Raw genomic sequence first — 20,697 nt, 5'->3', positions numbered from 1 at the left:
ACTGGAGTCTCCAGTCTCCAAGGACCCAGGAAGCAGCTCTCCCGCCTCATCTGTTTACTGTTGTGATCCTGTGTTCTTTGTATTGCACATTAGCAGGGCTTTCACTTTACTGTATTTTTAGTTATTTTAAGCTCTGTGTGTGTGTGTGTGTGTGTGTGTGTGTGTGTGTGTGTGTGTGTGAGTGAATGAACGAACGAACGAACGAACGAACGAACGAACGAACGAATGATATAGAAATGGAAAGGGGACCATGAGATCAAGCGTCTAAAAGGAAGAATAACAAGTAATGGAGCACATGTGACATGAACGCAGACGGAGTCCTACTTGGAGGAGGGAAGTGAACCATCAAGACAGGTGGGAACAGGGGGTAAGACAGTAGGAGAGGCCGGGCGGTGGTGGCGCACGCCTTTAATCCCAGCACTCGGGAGGCAGAGCCATGTGGATCTCTGTGAGTTCGAGGCCAGCCTGGGCTACCAAGTGAGTTCCAGGAAAGGCGCAAAGCTACACAGAGAAACCCTGTCTCGAAAAACCAAAAAAAAAAAAAAAGACAGTAGGAGAAGTCAAATAAAAGCAAAGTCCAAAGAAATACACGTGTAAAAATGTAAATGTCACAATGATCCTATTACTCTGTCTATTAACAAAAAATTAAATTAAAATCTAAGTAGATTTTGCCAGATGGTGGTGGCACACACCTTTAATCCCAGCACTCAGGGAAGCAGGGACAGAAGGATCTCCGTGAGTTCAAAAACAGCCTGGTCTACAGAGAGAGTTTCAGGACAGCCAGGGGCACACAGAGAAACCTTGTTTGGAAAAAAAAGTAAGTAAAGTTTAATTAAAGTAAAAAAATATTAAAAAGAATAGGCATTGACTTCTTAGGAAGAATGTAAAATTTAAATAAAAAATTTAATAAAAATATTTTGAAGACAAATACATGTGCTGTGGGATGTTCTGTATGGCAAATGTGTTGCTCTGATTGGTCAATAAATAAAACACTGATTGGCCAGTGCCTAGGCAGGAAGTATAGGCGGGACAAGGAGGAGAATAAAGCTGGGAAGTGGAAGGCTGAGTCAGAGACACTGCCAGCCGCCACGATGACAAACAGCATGTGAAGATGCTGGTAAGCCACGAGCCACGTGGCAAGGTATAGATTTATAGAAATGGATTAATTTAAGCTGTAAGAACAGTTAGCAAGAAGCCTGCCACGGCCATACAGTTTGTAACCAATACAAGTCTCTGTGTTTACTTGGTTGGGTCTGAGCGGCTGTGGGACTGGCGGGTGACAGAGATTTATCCTGACTGTGGGCCAGGCAGGAAAACTCTAGCTACATACATGCATATACATATAATAAAAGAAAAAAGCATGCCCACAGGTACCCTTCTCTTAGTAAAGAAAGCTCAAAGCAAGTATGAGCGAGAGACATATAACTGAACAAATACTTAATACACAAGTACATAAAGAACTCTGTTAGCACAGGCATTGCCGTTGTCTTTGGTTGTCTACTATAACTACATGGATAAGACCCTACTGCAGGTTGCAGGACACAGAGGTATCAATCTCAAACTAACCAGGAAACTCTCTCGGTTCTGGCTGCTTTCAGAGTGCCAGAAGGTGCTCTTCTAGATGTTAGGAAAGAAAAGGGATCAATGGCCTTACCCAATGCTAGGTCAACCTATCAGGGAAGATGTGTCTACTGGTAAAATAGTGGCATGACTGTTATGGGAGTCACCATCTGCCTTCTGATTGGATCTGAGGCCTGCTCCATAGAAGGGAACTCATGCCCAGCAGAGTAAATCTACTCAAAAAGCCAAGGCTACAAAGTTCAGAGGCCCTAGAGAAAACCTATTATTGGTTTGCTGAACAAGCATGAGGTCAAACTGCCTTTGAAATACTTAGGTTAATAGCGATAGATTTGTACAGCTCTTAGCCTTGGTCAGAGAAGATTCTTTGTACAATGGGTAGCAGTTAATACAGAGACTCATAATTGGTCAAAGTGATGAATAGGGTAACTCTAAATGCTCCGCTATCGACTGATCATATGTTATGGTGGTATTTTATTTGTACTGAAATGTGATTTTAATTGTATGTTAATAAATAAAGTTGCCTGGAGGTCACAGCTAATAGCAAGCCATAGCAGAGCTGGGCGTTCGTGGCCTTTAATCCCAGCACTTGGTAGGCAGAGCTAGGTAGATCTCTGTGTGGTCAAGGATACAGCCAGCATTGGAGACACACGCCTTTAATCTCAATACCATGGTAGACCTGGAGGGCTGTACATTCAGGCAGTGACGAGGCAGTCATGTGCCTGGGTTTACAACCAATGAGAAGGCAGAACAGAAAGTCTATATAAAGACAAACAGACAGGAAGTAGCTCTTTTTCGGAGAGGTCTCTTGGCTTCAGAGGCTAGCTGCAGCAGGCGGGTAAGGCTCTTAGCTCTGATCTCTTGGCTTTCTTCTTTGCATTGTTTCTGTGTTTTTTATTTAAAAAGACGGTTGGTTACATCTACAATATGTTCCAACCTCCTCCTGTCCAGTGCTTAGGAAACATCACAGAGGGAGCAGAAAGAAGGTAAGTCAGCAAATGGAGAGGAGAGCTGCAAGGTAATGACTTCTGGGAATGATGTGGCTGTTGCACACATCAGCTTGTGACAGTAGTTGTAGTTATCTGTGTAGGACCTGCACAAGATGAACACAATCAAATTCCAGCATGGATGGCAGAGGGGCCCCGAGGGCCGACCACTAGTGGGGAAATTACTGTCAGCGGATGCAGCTGAGAGAGGGACTCAGTCTCCTTTAGGAATGTGGCTACTGGTAAACTGCCCATGCCCCATACACAGGTAGCATCAATAGCAAATGGTCTCAGGGTTATTTTACAGAGAGAGCTCTTTGTAAGCCAGGAATGGTGGCAGATGCCTTTAATCACAGCACTCAGGTGGCAGAGGCAGGAAGATCTCTGTGAATTCAAGACCAGGCTAGCCCATTCAGTAAGCTGCAGGCCAACTAGAGCTACCTAGAAAGACCTGTTTCAAAAAAATTTTAATTAATTTTTAAAAGCTGTTTGTAATAGTTTCCTTTATGAATGTAAGTACAGACATAAAAATTCATTAGATACCTTGTTTTATATTAATAGACAAGTTCCAAATAAAATAAACATGATTTTAACAAAATTCTAGCCTATTTGGTCACATTTACTAAGGTTGTGACTCCAAAGCTTAGTAATGTATCTATACATGCTAAAAGTAAATATTAACTTGTGATTTTTGTTTGTCTGTTTTTGAGGGTGTTTTGTTTTGTTTTGTTTTGTTTTGTTTTGTTTTGTTTTTCAAGACAGGGTTTCTCTACAGCTTTGGAGCCTTTCCTGAAACTTACTCTGTAGATCAAGCTGGCCTCGAACTCAGAGATCCACCTACCTCTGCCTCCCGAGTGCTGGGATTAAAGGTGTGTACCACCACCACCTAGCAATTTGTGATGATTTTATCTTCTGAAAACAGAATTTACAGAAGAAAAAATAAAATAAAATAAAATGCATGTCTATCTGTCCAGAGATCAAGAGTTATTATTCTATCTGGTAGCTAAGTCATGTACCTGCTTGAAACTGCTTTTCTGTAAAGAGTAAGAAGGAGAGCAGGACATCTGACCTCCTCCTTTGTCTCTGCATGCTCACACTGACACACACGTAAAAATAAAACAATGTGTGACCAGAAGAGATATTTCACTTCAAAGTTCATCATCAACATGTCAAGAGTATGTAAGGAAGTGACGCTCTAAACCAACGCCTGTGGGAGGCAGGTCTAAAGCAAAGGCCGACCTAACGCCGGGACCTGCAGGGAAGAAAGTACCTCTGGACTTAGGGCATCCTTTGTAAACTGCTGGGAATAAGAGCCTTAAGGAGGTTCCGTCCTGGATGGCAAAATTTCAATGTACTTCCCTAGAAGGCACCCTCTGGCCTTACATTTATGTCTGTCCATAAACTATAAAATTACTTGTTTGAGACTGTGTATGACTTGTTCACTTATTTTCTCTCAGCTCCAAACCCACCCTTCAGTCTCTGCTCTGTAGAAATGGAAATGAACCCTGGAAATACTTTTTCTTTGCCACTCAGCATTTGTTAGGACTGTTAAGTTTCATCAGAAGGTACTAGAGAGACACTGTCTAGTGTGCTCCTCTTGACACGGCTTTTCCAGTGTCCGGCTCCAGAAACACGTGGGCTTTCTCCACGTCAGGTTCCTGGAGTGCATATTCGTCAACAACAGTTCCCTCAGTCTTAGAGCAGAGCAAGACCAATTTCTGGAAAGTTCTACCATCACAGACACACAGCCACTTCTCTTTATTCAGTGATCCACAGCAATGCCCTTTCAAAAAAGGTCTGGATCTCAACCCCAGAGGCTCCTCCTTGAATGCTGTATGTCTGCCCCAAAGACAGGGGGTATTTCCTGTATATGCTGTGCATATTCTTTACACTTCTCTTTTTACCATCAATCTTCCATTTTTCTAAATTCTGATTATAGTCAGCAATTCTTATTAAAGTGTTTCTGACCAAATTACATCAGATTTCTACATCCTAATAAGACTCTGACAGATCAAATTTAGGCAATCAATCAGGAACTGAGAAAATTATAGTCTATTTAGACCAACTGGATTTTTTATATATAAACAAAATACATCAGATCTTTGATAATTAGACATTTGAGACTGCTCAACAAAGGTCTCTAAAGTAAGACTGGGAAAACTTATTCCTGCATCGGACAAATCTCTGTTATTCCCATTGGGAAGTACTAGCTTCCTTCAATCCAGTCCTATGTGTTATCACTGTTTTCTGATGATTAATTTTTGTTTTCAAAGGGAAGTCAAAATCTTAAAAATAGCAAAATTTAAGGAGTGGGAGCAGAAACAGGCAATGACTCCATCTCTCTGGCTAACCACTCTACCAAATGCTGTTTACATTCAGGGGGAGACCTAAATTTTCAGCAATCTTACACCAGTATCATTTTGCTTTTTAGTTAGAAAGGAAAGCATTCCCTTTTTTTCATGTGCTCTCTGTAGTCTACTTTGCCCATGCTAAAATGAAAATGTCCAGTACCAACCTCATCATTTCTGCCCCACTTTGCTCTTAATTCTGCCAGCCACTGAGTTAAAAGGACAGGATTAGGAATCATTAGACACAGTCCTAAGGAGAATTAAAGGGCTTGTTCAAGGGGTAGAACATCTGCTCCTCAAATTCCTGCCTATACAACTAAGATTCCGATCAAAGAGGAGAGCGAGAAAGCCAATCTGACAGTAAACTGGAGTCATGAGGAAGTGAATGTTCTCTTGGGGAGTAACTCTGACACCAGAGGATGGCTTAGTAGCATTGCACAATTCTTTCTGTGAAGTTATTCATGGGGCAAAGTGGGAGTATATCAGTAAGTGAGGGGAGTGGGAAGGTGAAGATTGAGGATCCTTTTAAGTACTTTTTGCTTGGCTAGCAGAACAAGCTGGGACATGCAAGACAGATAAACACAGCTGTCTGGGGCTGTCACTTGGGGCTCATGAGCCAAGGTGTCCGGCTGTAGTGAAAAGTGCACCGGAATGTGAGTCAGAAGTCTAGAGATCCAAATCCTTGCTCTGCTAACTAGCTGTATGATGATGAGCAAGCCCTTCTGCTTCCCGTCATCTTATTTTATAGAAAATCCACAGACGGGAACAGATGGCAGACTAGACAAAGCTGTTCCTGAGCCACACCACTCACATGCTGCCTGGGTAATTCTGCTGAGTACTGGTTTCCTCCATCAAATAAGGGAAATACTAACTTACAGGATTGGGACAGGGTTTCAAAACATATTTCATACTGGTACTGGAGAGATGGCCCAGTGGTTAAGCACTCTGCTCTTCCAGAAGACCTGGCTTCAATTCCCAGCATCTACATGGCTCCTTACAACCATCTGTAATGCCAGTTCCAGAGGATCTGATGCCCTCTTCTGGCCTCTGCAGGCACTGCGCTCATGTGGTGCACATGCAGGCAAAACACCCAGATACAATATTTTTTCAATATTTAAATGTTAAGAGGATAATATTTAACTTATAGGATTAAGATAAGGATTTAAAGATATTATATGCTGGAGATAGAAAAATGGCTTAGAGATTAAGAGCACTGGCTGCTCTTGAAGAAGACTTGGACTTGGTTCCCAACACCCACATGGGCAACTAAAAACTATCTGTAACTCCAATTCCAGGGGATCTGAGAACCTCTCTGGCGTCTATAGGCACCAAACACACACTTGCTTCATACACATACATATAGGCAAATACACACACACACACACACACACACACACACACACACACACACACACACAATTTATATGTATATAATAACATTCATTCAAAATTAAATAACAATATGAATAAAGGTACCTAGTAGAGACTTGAAACAAATAATTACTTGTATCACTTCTTAATTTCCAAAGAATAAGACTGTACTGTTACAGTGTAATCACCCCTCAACTCCCAGGAAGGAATGACTGAACACTGCAATTACCAAAATCTACAGATGCTCAAGTCCCTCACACGCAGGTTTTCAATTTTTTTGTTGTTGTTTTTTTGTATTTGCAGTTGACTGAATCTGTGGATATGGAACCTGCAGACACAGAAGGCTTACGTGTTCAACATGTATTATCTAGTGCTGGGAACAGACCAAGGAAGTCAGAGCTGTGTGGTACAACAGCAGGTTTCTATAGGATGGTGTCAGGAAACACCAAGCCAGACCACATCTTTAGGTGCTTTGAGGAAATTTAAAGAACAGATTCACAACACCAAAAGGCTTTAATGGCATGCCAAAGTCCAACCACCATATTCAACTGTTATTAACTAAATGAGATATTAATGCATCTTCATCAAATTTCTAATTGGCAAAAAAGGACAAATCATTAATATGTTAAAAGACAGAATCAGGAACTGGGATAATGATTTAACAAATTTAAGACAATGAAATTGAATGAAATACATAAATAGATTACATATTTCCCCTTTAAAAAATGCATTAGGTGCTGAAGAGATGGCTCAGCAGTTAAGAACACATATTGTTCTCAGTATTCATGTCAGGCAGTTCACAACTCCCTGTAGCTCCAGCTCCAGGATATCTCTGACACCCTCTTCTGGCCTCCGTGGGCTCCTACACTCACACAAGCTTACCTTGGTACCTATATTTCCAATATTCACTGGTTATGTGCAGTGGCTGTCACACTGGGTGGGGAATATAATACTTTCCATAGCACAAGAGGTTCTATTTGCTGGCTAATTAGATATCAAGAACAGATCATCAGATTACTTGCCCTGTGGGTGTGTTCAAAGAGGGGATACAAGACAGAGGTAAAGAAGGATGAGAGGCACCCTATGACTCGTATTAGCTTCATACAGATTCAGGCAGATACAAAAATTACTGATGTATGACATGCATAGATTAGTATAGAAACATGTATTTTCTAGCTTAGTCTACCTAAAGCCAGTGATACACCAGAACAACAAACATTGAGACTCTCTATCTCAATTATAGTATTATCCTCAATTAATAAGTTTAATTTCAGAAATTTTCATCTTTGTCATTTTTCATAAATAAAATTTCTGAAATTAAGTTTATTAAAAATTTTAAAAAATCAGAAAGACCTTGTCATTTAAGCATATATAAGTGTGTGTGTGTGTGTGTGTGTGTGTGTGTGTGTGTTTTCTACCTCTTTCCATTCAAAGGGTCAAGAAAAACTATGTTTCAGTGTCAATAAGCATTCCATAATTCATATTTGATCTCTAAATACCATTGCTGCAAAAAGAAAATTGAGCTTCTTAGAGAAGCACTAATTCCAAGACTCAGAAAGAAATATATCAGCAAGTCTACATTGTGCTATCTCAGAAACTAAATCAGCTTTTAAAGACATATAAATTTATGTCAACTTATAGTTAGTGAGGGCTCCCAGTGGACAAATCTGGACAATTTAAACCCAAAAGGAATGGCTGCAACTAACTGAAACTCATGAAAATGTTTAAAATTAAGTACTAGAAGTATATAAAGTCAAAGAAAAGGAAAAATGCTGTGCCAATGTTGTAGTTATTTTTCTATAGCTGTGACAAAACACCATGACCAAAGCAAATTATAAAAGAAAAATGTTTAACTGAGCTAATGGTTTCAGAGAGTTGGAGCACGTGATGGCAGAGCACATGCACAGCAGCAGAAACAGCTGAGAGAGTACATCTTAATCCATGAGCAAGGGGCAGAGAGCTGACTGGGAATGACGGGGACTTTGAACTCTCACATCCATCCTGTGACACACCACTCCAACAAGGCCACATTTCTAATCCTTCCCAAACCATCTGAGGACCAAGTACTCAAACATAGGAGCCTATGAGGCCATTCCCATTCATACCACCACAATCAATAAGAGGAATAACTCATTGTTACCACTCCCCTTGGGCTGAAGTGGATATAGTGAAATAATCAAGCTCTCCACTTCCACTGCCTCTGAAGTAAGAACTGTACTTCAGGATAACCAAACAGTATCAGTAAATGAGAAAACCTCTTCTTTTAAAAGGAGTGCCACACCAGAACCTGAAAATGGCCTAGATGTCCCTCAACCGAAGAATGGATTAAGAAAATGTGGCACATATACACAATGGAGTACTACTCACTAAAACAATGACATCATGAAATTTGCTGGCAAATGGATGGAACTAGAAAATATCATCCTGACTGAGGTAACCCAGATTCAGAAGGACAACATGGTATGTACTCATAAGTGGATACTAGAAGTAAAGCAAAGGATAACCAGACTACAACCCACAGCTCCACAGAAGCTAGCTAACAAGGAGGACCCTTAAGAGGGACACATGGATTGCTCTGAGAAAGGGAAATAGATGAGATCTCCACGAGTAAACAGGGGGTGAGGGAAGACAACTGAGGGTAGGCAATGGGGGATGAGAACATAAGAGAATGAGAGGGTCAAGCTGGAATAGGAATGGAGTGGGAGAGCAAGTAAAGAGATATCTTGAAGGAGGAAGACATCATGGGGATAGGGAGAAACAGGGTGCTAAGGAATTTCCTAGGAATCCACAAGGATGACCTCAGCTTAGACTACTAGCAATAGTGGAGAGGGTGCCTGGACTGGCCTACTCCTGTAATCAGATTGGTGAATATCCTAACTGTCATCATAGAGCCTTCATCCAGTAACTGATGAAAACAGATGCAGAGATCCACAGCTAAGCACCAGGCCAAGCTCCAGAAGTCCAGTTGAAGACAGAGAAGAGGGATTCTATGAGCAAGGGGCATCAAGATCGTGATGGGGAAATGTAGAGACAACCAAACCAAAGTAGTGGGAACTCACGAACTGTGGTCCAATAATAGCTGTGGAGCCTCCATGATTCTAGACTAGGCCCTCTGCACAGGAGAGACAGTTGTATAGCTTGACCTGCTTAAGCGGCCCCTGGTAGTGGAATCAGGATCCATCCCTGGTGCATGAGCAGGCTTTTTGGAGCCCAGTGCCTATAGTGAGACACCTAGCACAGCCTTGGTGCAGGGGGAAGGGCTTGGACCTGCCTCAACTGAAAGTACCAGGCTCTGCTGACTCCCCATGGGAGGCCTTGCCTTGGAGGAGGTGAGAACAGGGGGTGGGCTGGAGAGGGGAAGGCTGAGGGGCGGGAGGAGCAAGGAGAGGAGGATCTGTGGTTGGTATGTAAAATTAATAGAAAATTTCTTAATAAGGAAAAAAAAGAGTGCCGCTAAGTTATAGGCAAAATGACAGATTTAGAAAATCATCAATACATAACCTTCAATGAAATCAATAATCCAGACAGCAAACATCAATGGATAATAAGTTCATCAAGAAAAATAATAGTTATTTACATGTTACCAATTTTCTTCCACAAAGTTTCTGTTAAGTGAAGTATAAAAATTATTTTTCAAAGAATAAATAAATAAATCATTTTTTAAAAGTTTATGTGTGGTCTGCCTGCATTACATTTGAGTCAGACATGGCAGTGCATGCCTTTAATCCCAATACTTGGAAGGCAGAGGAAGGCAGATCTCTGTTAGACCAGGCCAGCCTGGTCTACAAAGTGAGTTCCAAGACAGCCAGGGCTACACAGAGAAACCAAAACAAACAAGCAAACAAACAAACAAACAAACAAAAAATCACTTAAAACAAAGAGATTCCTTCATTAGTATCAGTAATACCAATTTAATTTAGGAATCTATCTAAATTTTCTAGCCACTAACACTAAGGCAATATGACAGTACATGACACTCAGTGTGCTATAGAATGAAGTGTAATCAAGCCTTTACTCTTCTCTAAAAAACACTGGGTAGTAGACAAAGGGGTAACATAATACCACACGGAGGCAAAATGCTATAAGCCCATTTATAGTCAAAAAAGAAAGCCGCTAATGGAAACACCACGTTAAGCCCTTTTGGTACAATGCTAACTGACCAACAAGCAGTATGGACCACTGCTTGAATACTGGCCTGATGTATACAATAAACAAAAACACATTATAAGCTGGGCAGTGGTGGCACATACTTTAATCTCAGCACCCAGGAGGCAAAGGCAGGGATATTTCTGTGAGTTCAAGGCCAGTCTGGTCTACACAGTGAGTTCCAAGACAGCCAGGGCTACATGGAAAGACTCTGTCTCTAAAAACCAAAACACTACCACATTATACAGCATTATTTACTGGAATATTTTAAAGTAAAGCAAGGAACAAGTTCTAAATAGAAGAATGTTTTTAAAAAATGATAGAAAATGCCTTTAAAACTGAGGTCAAGGTCCAGAAGATGGCTCAGTGGGTAAAGGTGACTCCTGCCAAGCCTGAAGATCTGTGCTAGATCCCCAGGACCCACAAGATGAAAGTTGTCCTTGTTCTTCACGTGGCACCATGGCACATGCATCTACACACATAACACATGCACGCACACACACACACACACACACACACACACATATGGAGGGGTGTGTGTGTGTGTGTGAAGGAAGCTAAGGAAAAGAAATGTACAATTTTATTTTCATTTAATAATGAAATTCAAATGACAACAGCACTATTAGCTCCAAATATGAAAAGAAAAAAGAAAAAAAAAAACAAATATGGAGCTATTAATACATACCATTCACAAGGCTGAAGGGATCGAAAAGCCTTGAAAGAAGCATCCATTCCAGCAAAATCCCAAAATTTAACATCGTAGTCATATCCTCCAGTGACCAAGCGGGCACCTGAGGGATCCAAACCCAAAGCAGAAACCTGTTCAAAACAAGCAAACAAATGAACGGCGAAGACAAGTTACTATCCCAACCCCATTTCCAGTCCCTATCCCACCACTGTCAGAGAGGCACTGCACGCATGCACCGTCAGCCAGTGCTACTTCTGAAAGGCAGTGATGACAGCATCCTCCGTGTTATTTGACTTTATTGTAAGTATTGTTACCTCAAAATAAAGAAAAAATATTTATGTGTGTGTAGGATGTTGGTATTTGTGTGTGCATCTGTGTGTGTGTGTGTGTGTGTGTGTGTGTGTGTGAGTGTGTGTGCTGCGCATGTGTACATGTGCATGTGTGTTGGAAACAGGCAGATTCCTGGAGTTTATTGGCCAACCACCCTAGCCAAATCGATGGTTCCAGGTTCAGTAAGAGAAGATAAAGAGCAACTAAGGAAGTTGCTGACGTCAGTCCCTGGCTTCTATGTGTACACATAGCTGTACATGTGCAGACCATGTAAACCAACTCATTCATTCTCATTCTCTCCCTCTCTCTCAAAGCTTATATAACTCAGATGGGTGTGGTGCACACATCTTTATTTCCAGCTCTCAGAAGGCAGAGGCAAGCAGACCTCTGTGAGTTCCTGGACAGCCAGAGCTACATAATGAAACCCTATCACTGTCTCAAAGAACAACAACAAAAAGAGAAAAATTTTAGGGAGGGCAAAATGACAAGATGATAAAGGTTTGTTATTGAGACTTTTTTCAAGGTAGCCATGGTGTTTTGTTCTAGATGAGCTGTTTTCTTGTTTTAGGGGTTGGGGATTAGTTTTGGGGGTACTTGGGGTTTTTTGTTTTGTTTTGGGGCTTTTGTTTTGTTTTTTGTTTTTGTTTTTCGATACAGGGTTTCTCAGTGTAGCCTTGACTTTCTTGGAACTAGCTCTGTAGACCAGGCTGGCCTCAAACTCACAAAGATCCGCATGCCTCTGCCTCCTGAGTGCTGGGATCAAAGGCTTGTGCCACTACTGCTCGGCTTTTTGTTTTGAGACAAGGTCTCAATAGGTAGACCTAACTGGAACTCAACCTGACATGTTCCTCCTGCCCCTGCCACCAGTGTGCCAGGATTGCAGGCATGAACTCCCATGCTTGGACTCACAATGATGCTGTAAGAGCTAGCATTCAGACATAGCAGGATCGATGTCGATGCTATAAACATTACTCCACATAAACCAAAGGGTATGAAAAGTCTGTAAAACAAAACTCAGGGGGACAAAGTAATCTGCCCCAGATAGAGAATGTGTCCCCTTCCACAGACGAAACTAATCCTCAATCCCTGTGTTCCCAAGAGTTGAAGAACACAGAAAGTTTAACCATTTCTCCAATGTGTTTTAATCACATTGAAAGAAAATAGAGACTCACAGAAGTGTCAGTATAATTCTACAGATGCTTATTGTAAACATATTATTGAAGAAATAATTACCTTAATTGACATAAAATGCAGAAATAGGTATCAAACTATTACGGATAATGGTTTAGACTTTTCTAACCAAGAAATAAATTATCTTAAGCTTTCTATTTTAGCTTACTACATAAAATAACAGATCATGTCCTACCCCTGCCCGCAGGCTATCTTTTATTTATTTTCTTGAGATTACAATATAATTATAACATTTCTCCCTCCCCAGTCTCCTTCAGATCCTCAGCCTCTTTCTTCACTAACTGCTATTGCATGCACATACATCTATGTATATCCAAATGTCTTTCCCTCCAGCCTGAGAACAGACTCTAGCATCCTCATCTTCAGCTCTCTCCCACACACTTAGAGTGCTCACCACTTGCTCAGTCTTAAGCTTTAGATGTGAATCCAGAATCAGCCAATTTATTTGACCTGGCAGCATGCTAACTGTATAAATGTTTGAATACTTGACAATTTTTCTTATGATTATAGAAAAATATTAAACATAAAGTTTTAATTTAAATTGGTTAAAAATCATGCTCAAGGAACATTTAATAAAGAATTTTTCAACTCAATATAAACCATTGATCTTATATTTTTAATTCAAACTTTAAAAGAAACCCCTACAAAATTCCCATTTTTAAATATTTCAGTCTTTCTGTGAGGTGACCAAAAACATCCACCTTTACTATCACCATCAGCAGTGCATTGAAGCAATTATTTAAAAATAGATATACATTATAGAGAAATGTATAAGCATGATATACCTATGAACACTGGAGGAAAAAGAAACTCTAAAAGCTATAGTCTAACCTTCCACTCTTAAAAACTATCAAAAGAAAAGCAAGTAAATCCAAATGGAAGCAGAAAGAAGGAATTAGAAAGTTCAGAGTTGTCTTAGTTAGGGTTTTCTACTGCTGTGAAGAGACAACATGACCACAGCAACTCTTTTTTTTTGTTTGTTTTGGTTTTGGTTTTGGTTTTTTGGTTTTTTTGAGACAGAGTTTCTCTGTGTAGCTTTGGAGCCTGTCCTGGAACTCACTCTGTAGACCAGGCTGGCCTCGAACTCACAGAGATCCACCTGCCTCTGCCTCCCGAGTGCTGGGATTAAAGGCGTGCGCCACCACCGCTCAGCGACTACAGCAACTCTTATAAAGAAAACATTTAATTAATTAAAAACATGAATTTAACTCTTTTAAAGAAAACATTTAATTAATTACAGTTTAAGAGGCTCAGTCCATTGCCATCATAATGGTGGCACACATGCTGCCATGGTTCTGAAGCTGAGGGTGTTACACCTGGCAGGCAACAGGAAGTCGACTGACATCACACTGAGGGAAGCTTGAGCAAAAGAGACCTCAAAGCCCGCCCCCACAGTGACACACTTCCTCCAACAAGACCACACCTCCTAATAGTGCCAGTCCCTTTGGGGGCCATTTTCTTCTAAACCACCACGAGAGTGGAAAGTGAAACAGAGCTCTGTAAACACAGAAAAATTCAAAGAACTAGAAAAGTTGGTCTTGTGAATTTTTCAATGAAAATGAGAAACCTTTACTGGAGTAGCAAAAAAGAAAGAGTTACTAATATTGGGACTGAAAGAAAGAATTCACGCCGGGCAGTGGTGGTGCAGGCCTTTAATCCCAGCACTTGGGAGGCAGAGGCAGGCAGATCTCTGTGAGTTCGAGGCCAGCCTGGTCTCCAAAGTGAGTTCCAGGAAAAGCGCAAAGCTACACAGAGAAACCCTGTCTCGAAAAAAACCAAAAAGAAAAAAAAAATAAAGAAAGAATTCACTATCTGGGACTGGAGAGATGGGTCAGCAGTTAAAAGCATTGACTACACGTCCATAGGACCCACATGCATACCTGGTACCCAAGGAGGAGGACCAGAAATGGGTGTTGAATCCACTAGAACTGGAGTGACAGAAGGTTGTGAGCTGCCATGTGGGTGCGGGAATTGGACCCAGGTCTGCTGAGGCATCTTCCCAGCCCCATGGTATTTTTTAAGCATATGTTAATAAGAAGAAAATAAAGGCAGAGGTTCTCAAATATTTGGGGGAAACTTCTGACTCCTAAAAATCTGTCCAGACCATTTAGGTTCCGACCATAAAGTATTTTTTAATGTAACATTGGTGTGTATTGATATTAACCACCAGAAATGAGGATATTTCATTTCATTTAAAATGACATTAAACTGATTATATATAACAAATACATGTATGAAAACAATCATTACAAGTGAAAAGTTTCTATGTCCTGAGTGATACTACTTTAAGATTCCTATCTATTAATTTTCCCATTTCTGGATCTACCTCTGTTGAATGTTTTCTTCTTATGTGCCATACATCTAAAAATAAATGGTAGTTTCAGTGAAATGGGAAGGTGTTTGCTGTGGATATCGTCCTGTATAAATAAAACACTGATTGGCCAGTGACCAGGCAGAAAGTGTAGGCAGGACAAGGAGAGAGGAGAATTCTGGGAAGCGGAAGGCTGAGGGAGACACTGCCAGCCGCCATAATGAGAAACAGCATGTGAAGATGCCGGTAAGCCACGGCTACGTGGCAAGGTACAGACTTATAGAAATGGATTAATTTAAGGTGTAAGAACAGTTAGCAAAAAGCCTGCCACGGCCATACAGTTTGTAAGCAATCTAAGTCTCTGTGTTTACTTGGTTGGATCTGAGCGGCTGTGGGACTGGCGGGTGACAGAGATTTGTCCTGACTGGGCCAGGCAGGAAAACTCTAGCTACAGGTGTTTTTAACACTTTCATTGCATGTGCACACTTTGCTTACTCAACCACCATTTTTAGTAATTTTGCAATAACACACAGTGATTTCACCTACATAGCAAGTATTTCTATTTTAGGCTTTAAGTGACATATGTAGTTAAATAATATGAAAAAACAATATTATTAACGTAATCTTAGAGCAACACAGAAACCATTTACAGTGTATTTTTTATCTCAGCATTCATCTGCAAAGTGAACAAACTCATGCCTTTCACTGATATGGGAATAAAGCTGAGGACAATGGGAAATTTTCCCAAGCTACTAAAAACAAAACTATTATTTGAATGTCTTATAATTTTTCTGTATCCCAGGAAAAGAGGTTCTTAATGCCAACAATAACACCGACAGTAAGTGGTCCCCATAAAAATGAAAGGCATGGCTATTTTGATTGACTGAGAAAGTCACCTTTCTACTTCCGTGATGTCTGCACCTTTCATGACATCAGCCGGCCTTAGAATGGTCTTAGGTTTGTTGATATAATTATCAGCTGACTGTTCCAGGAAAGCTGTTACTGAAAAAGAGAACAGAAACATTTTAAACTTACCGTTTTAGTGCCATGCTTCAGTGTTATCTCGTGCGAATCAGGAATCCTTTGGACAGGGTTCTGAAACAGGAAGGTTCCATTACATCAGTGAGTAAAATAATGTACATGTGCACCTACACAGCACATCCAAGGGGTGCATTGCTGTGTACTACTGGTGCCCAGAGACTAAGTGAGACAAACACTCTACCAGAGCACAGCTATTTCCCAGCCCTTCTTTTTCTTCCCTTGGAAAGTTTGAAGAGACTTTTACTAATTGTTTAGTGTGTGTGTGTGCATGTGTGTGCGTGTCCATATGTGTGCCATGAAGATACTCATGTACAATATACAACTTGTCCTCTGTTCCTTCCTTCCACCATGTAGGTCACAGGCATGGAATTCAAATCATTGCACTTGGCAACAAGTGCCTTTACCCACTGAGCCATCTCATCAGCCCCCTTCTCAATCCTTTTGTAAATTTTTTAGCAAGATTTTCTAAGTTGCTCAGACTAGCCTTGAACTTGCTGTGTAGCCCAAAAAGGCTCTGAACTTACAAACTTTCTACCTTCCTCACAAGTAGCTGGGGATTACAAACATGAGCCACTAGCCACAGTGAAATAAAGACAAACAGAATCTCCTTGTGTGTGTGTGTGTGTGTGTGTGTGTGTGTGTGTGTGTGTGTTTTCACCACAAAGCCTTAGAAGAAAAGGGGGAGAAGAAGGAGCTGGAGAGATGGCTCAGCAGTAAGAGCACCCAGCATCCACATGGCGGTCCACAACCACTTTACAACTCCAGTTCCAGGAGATCCAACACCCTCTTCTGGAACTCATGGGCTTCTACACACATGTGGTACACACACACTCACCTAGGCACACACATTCACATAAAAATAATAAATAAATCTTTCTTTTAAAGGAAAATAAATGAGGATGTCTTTCTTCTGCATGTCTAGACATACTACAATTCCTCTATTTCTGCTTATAAATGATTGAAGCATTCTTTTTGTTTGTTTGTTTTTCAAGACAGGGTTTCTCTATGTAGCTTTGGATGTAGACCAGGCTGGCCTCAAACTCACAGAGATCTGCCTGCATCTGCCTCCTGAGTTCTGGGATTAAAGGCGTGCACCACCACTTTCCAGCTATAATTATAATTTAATATAAAAAATGACAGAAGTGTGGAGAGATTAAGTGAGAGATAGCAGAGAAGGATACATAAATAAGATGTCAGAGTTTACAATAAACATTTGATTATGGGTCTTCATTACTTAATCAAATCTTCATTGCTTTCCCCACTTTCAATCTTTCTCCTGCCATGGCTCTTTTCCTCAGCATGTCAACAGGTAAGTATTTCCCATACACTAGGCCTTCAAGCTGCACGGAAAGAGGAGAGTAAGCCTATCTCGTGCATACCTCAGCCCAGGCCCTGTACCAGTGTATTGCAAATGGGGGTTAGGGCATACAGTTGAGGACAAACACAACAAAACAAACAAAAACTCTACCAATTTAATGTACATGTACTGCCTAATGTTTACCTTTTCCTCTACAACTAAGTTTTTTCCACAGTATGGTTTCACCCAGTTCCCTTCCATCTGCCCTACCACTTAGAAGCTGTCGTTTTATTCCTAGTGCCTGGCACAGATCTGGGCACACAGAAGCACTGAGTAAATAGTTCTTGAATGAATAAGCAAGTCACTGTAAATGCCCCAGACTTAGCCTGCTCATCTGGCTTTCCAACGGCATTGTGACTACCCATCTCTCCATTTGGAAACTGCCCTTTCCTGAGCGAAAACACCCCAGATAAAAAGGCCAGGAAAGCTGGGCGGTGGTGGCACACGACGCCTTTAATCCCAGCACTCGGGAGGCAGAGCCAGGCGGATCTCTGTGAGTTCGAGGCCAGCCTGGGCTACAGTGCCAGATACAGGACAGGCACCAAAACAACACAGAGAAACTCTGTCTCAAAAAGAAAAAAAAAAAAAAGGCCAGGAAAGCTAGAGTATGCAGATCTAGTTCTGCCACTTGTTAATCACATCATTAACTTAGGTGGTAACTCTCACTATCCTCACTGGAAAGCTCTGGATAAGTGTATAGTTTGCTATGAAAGTGTGGTACAAAGCTCTTCATACAGAACGTAACACACAGAAGGGCTCAATCAGCAATGGCCACTATTCATTCTAAGGCTTCTGTCTCTCTGGTTATAACATCTTCCTCTTTTTCTAGGCTTAGCTTCCTGTTTAACTCTGATTCCTTAAAGATTCAACTCAAACGTCACTGGCTCCTAGAAGGATTTCACAACACTTCATATTCTGGGTTAAATAGCACTTCTATGCCATCTCATGACAATCTTTCTTACCTCAGGCACTAATGTCATGCGACACTGTAAAGCTACCTCACCCCTCCTAACTGCTCTCTAACCAAACTGCAAAATGTTAATCTCTTAAAGTTATGTATACTATATTATCTCACCATCCTCATGCTACAAAACAGCTAACATATGGAAACACATAAAAGTTTTGGGAATGAATAAATAACCCACTGTCTATCTTGATGATCAGGTTAGACAGTAATTTTTCATCTAAGTCAAACTTTGGGATTGATGGTTATGACCATAAATAGAAGCAGGCACTATCCCATCAGGTCAGTCCAATGAGAGGCAGCAGACAAGAGTTCCCCAAAAGTGAAAACCTTGTACGAAAATGATTACACCACCACTCAATTTAGGATGAACACCACAACAGCAGAAAACAGCTACAGTCTACTGCTGCAACAGATTACTAACAGGTTAGGAACCAGAAGAGAGTTGAACGAACACAAATAAACAACTGGGGGATTTTCAGTTATTTCAAAACAAAGACAATGTACTTCAAGGCTTCATATTTTCTGATAAGTGTTACACACAACCTATTTCAGAGATGAAACTATTCCAACACAAATTCAAAAACAATTAAAAGGTCCAACAAATGGGTTCTGGGCTCTCCCTCCACTGGGAACTATATAGGACACTGCTACATCAGACTGTATGTTTAAACAACAGTTAGAGAGGAAACTATTGTTTCCTCTCATTCTTATCTCATTTTATAACTAATTACTTAAAAGAAGAAACTATTACAGTCTGCCTTTAATTTCTTAACTAATTACTTTTTAATCATTCAGAAAGTAGAAATACCATCGCAAAACAAAAAAGCTGGTATGAGAATTATTTCGTTTAATTCAATACAGAATGTGCCTATATATAGACAATTTCTAACACTTCAGCAAAAAAACTCAGACCACAGAACTTCATATTTACATTAGGAGTGAATTAAAAGTGCTGTTTACATTTAAAACCAAAGTTTTACTGGAAATCGTGGAGGGCATAACTCATAAAAATCCCATATAATTGGCAGAACTTAATGATCTAAAATAGTAGCAATCCATCTTTTTGGAGCATATCACTTAGTGAGTGTACTTTTTCCAGAACTTTTTACTAATGACTTTGAAATATGGCTTAGTGTGAAATTCACCATTACAATAAAATATTTTCAAGATTTTGCTGCCAAGGAACATCATAGACTAAATGACTTTAGCGAAGTAATTTATAACAAGAACTCATAACAAAAGCTACAATGGTAATGGAAAAAGGAGATACTCCTCTTGTCTTGGATTGCTTTAATACTGCCTGAAGGGTATTTCCCAGGCTCTTTGGTCTGTCTCAAATAACAACAGTAAGCACATCCAGGCTAACCTGAGCAACTCTATACAAAGAAGATCCTACAGTGTCTTCAACGATTTGCAAATCATAGTCATTCAGGTGAAAAGTCAAGAGTTAAGAAAGCTGTACATGTTTGTTACTATAAGCTGTAACAAAAAGACTACCTGGAAACAAATCAGAATTAAAGCAAACTCTAGCCTATCTCTGAGGAGCTGATAAAACTGACTTAACATTCCTACATTCCACTGTTAGTCTTACCTTCACTTTACAAACACCAATCATACATGATATACCAAGTGTGAAAGTGATAAGCAGAAGTCCAGTGAGAAAGCTTCTGCTCACTAGGGAATATCAGGCCAATGAGACAGAACAGAGAGGTAAATGAAAGGGCTGCAGATGCAGAGTTCACAGCATGGAATGATGCTCCATTCATTATGCCTGAGGAAGCAGGGGCAGCTTAGAGAACGGGCATCTGAGATGTCTTTAGAAATATGGAGAAGTTCTCTTCAAAATATGGAAGGATTCTAGGACAGAATTCTATGACTCTGACACTCCTAAAGTTTGAAATCTGTTCCTTACTTACTTAAATCAATGAAGAGAAAAAAGAGTAATAGTGGTTCTATTTATGCCGGGCGGTGGTGGCGCACACCTGTAATTCCAGCACTCGGGAGGCAGAGGCAGGTGGATCAAAGTGAGTTCGAGGCCAGCCTGGTGTACAGAGTGAGATCCAGGACAGGCACCAAAACTACAGAGAAAAACCCTGTCTCGAAAAAAAAAAAAAAAAAAAAAAATAGTGGTTCTATTCATAAATCATACTTGGGTGGCAGTGATACACGACCTTAATCCCAGGCAGGCAGATTATCTGTGAGTTCGAGGCCAGCCTGGTCTACTGAGCAAGTTTCAGGACAGCCAGGACTACACAGAGAAACCCTGTTTTGAAAATACCAAAAAGTAGCCGGGTGGTGGTGGCGCACGCCTTTAATCCCAGCACTCGGGAGGCAGAGCCAGGCGGATCTCTGTGAGTTCGAGGCCAGCCTGGGCTACCAAGTG

General features: G+C 40.7%; 1 protein-coding gene across 2 annotated transcripts in view; it reads right to left on the bottom strand.

The window, feature by feature from the left end:
• The window catches only part of Wdr70 (WD repeat domain 70), a 230,936-nt gene that overhangs the window by 168,641 nt on the left and 41,598 nt on the right, over window positions 1-20,697 (bottom strand). For both annotated transcript variants that reach the window (XM_059276768.1, XM_059276769.1), the window contains 2 exons: window positions 15,985-16,044; window positions 11,115-11,248 (listed from right to left, as the gene is read on the bottom strand). In XM_059276768.1, the coding sequence (XP_059132751.1) occupies window positions 11,115-11,248; window positions 15,985-16,044 (194 nt within the window). The remainder of the gene's footprint in view (window positions 1-11,114; window positions 11,249-15,984; window positions 16,045-20,697) is intronic.

Source organism: Peromyscus eremicus, chromosome 11, assembly GCF_949786415.1.
Source record: "Peromyscus eremicus chromosome 11, PerEre_H2_v1, whole genome shotgun sequence".
NCBI classification, from domain to species: domain Eukaryota; kingdom Metazoa; phylum Chordata; class Mammalia; order Rodentia; family Cricetidae; genus Peromyscus; species Peromyscus eremicus.
The sequence above is the reverse complement of the archived record's forward strand: the minus strand, read 5'-3'. Positions and strand labels throughout refer to the sequence as shown.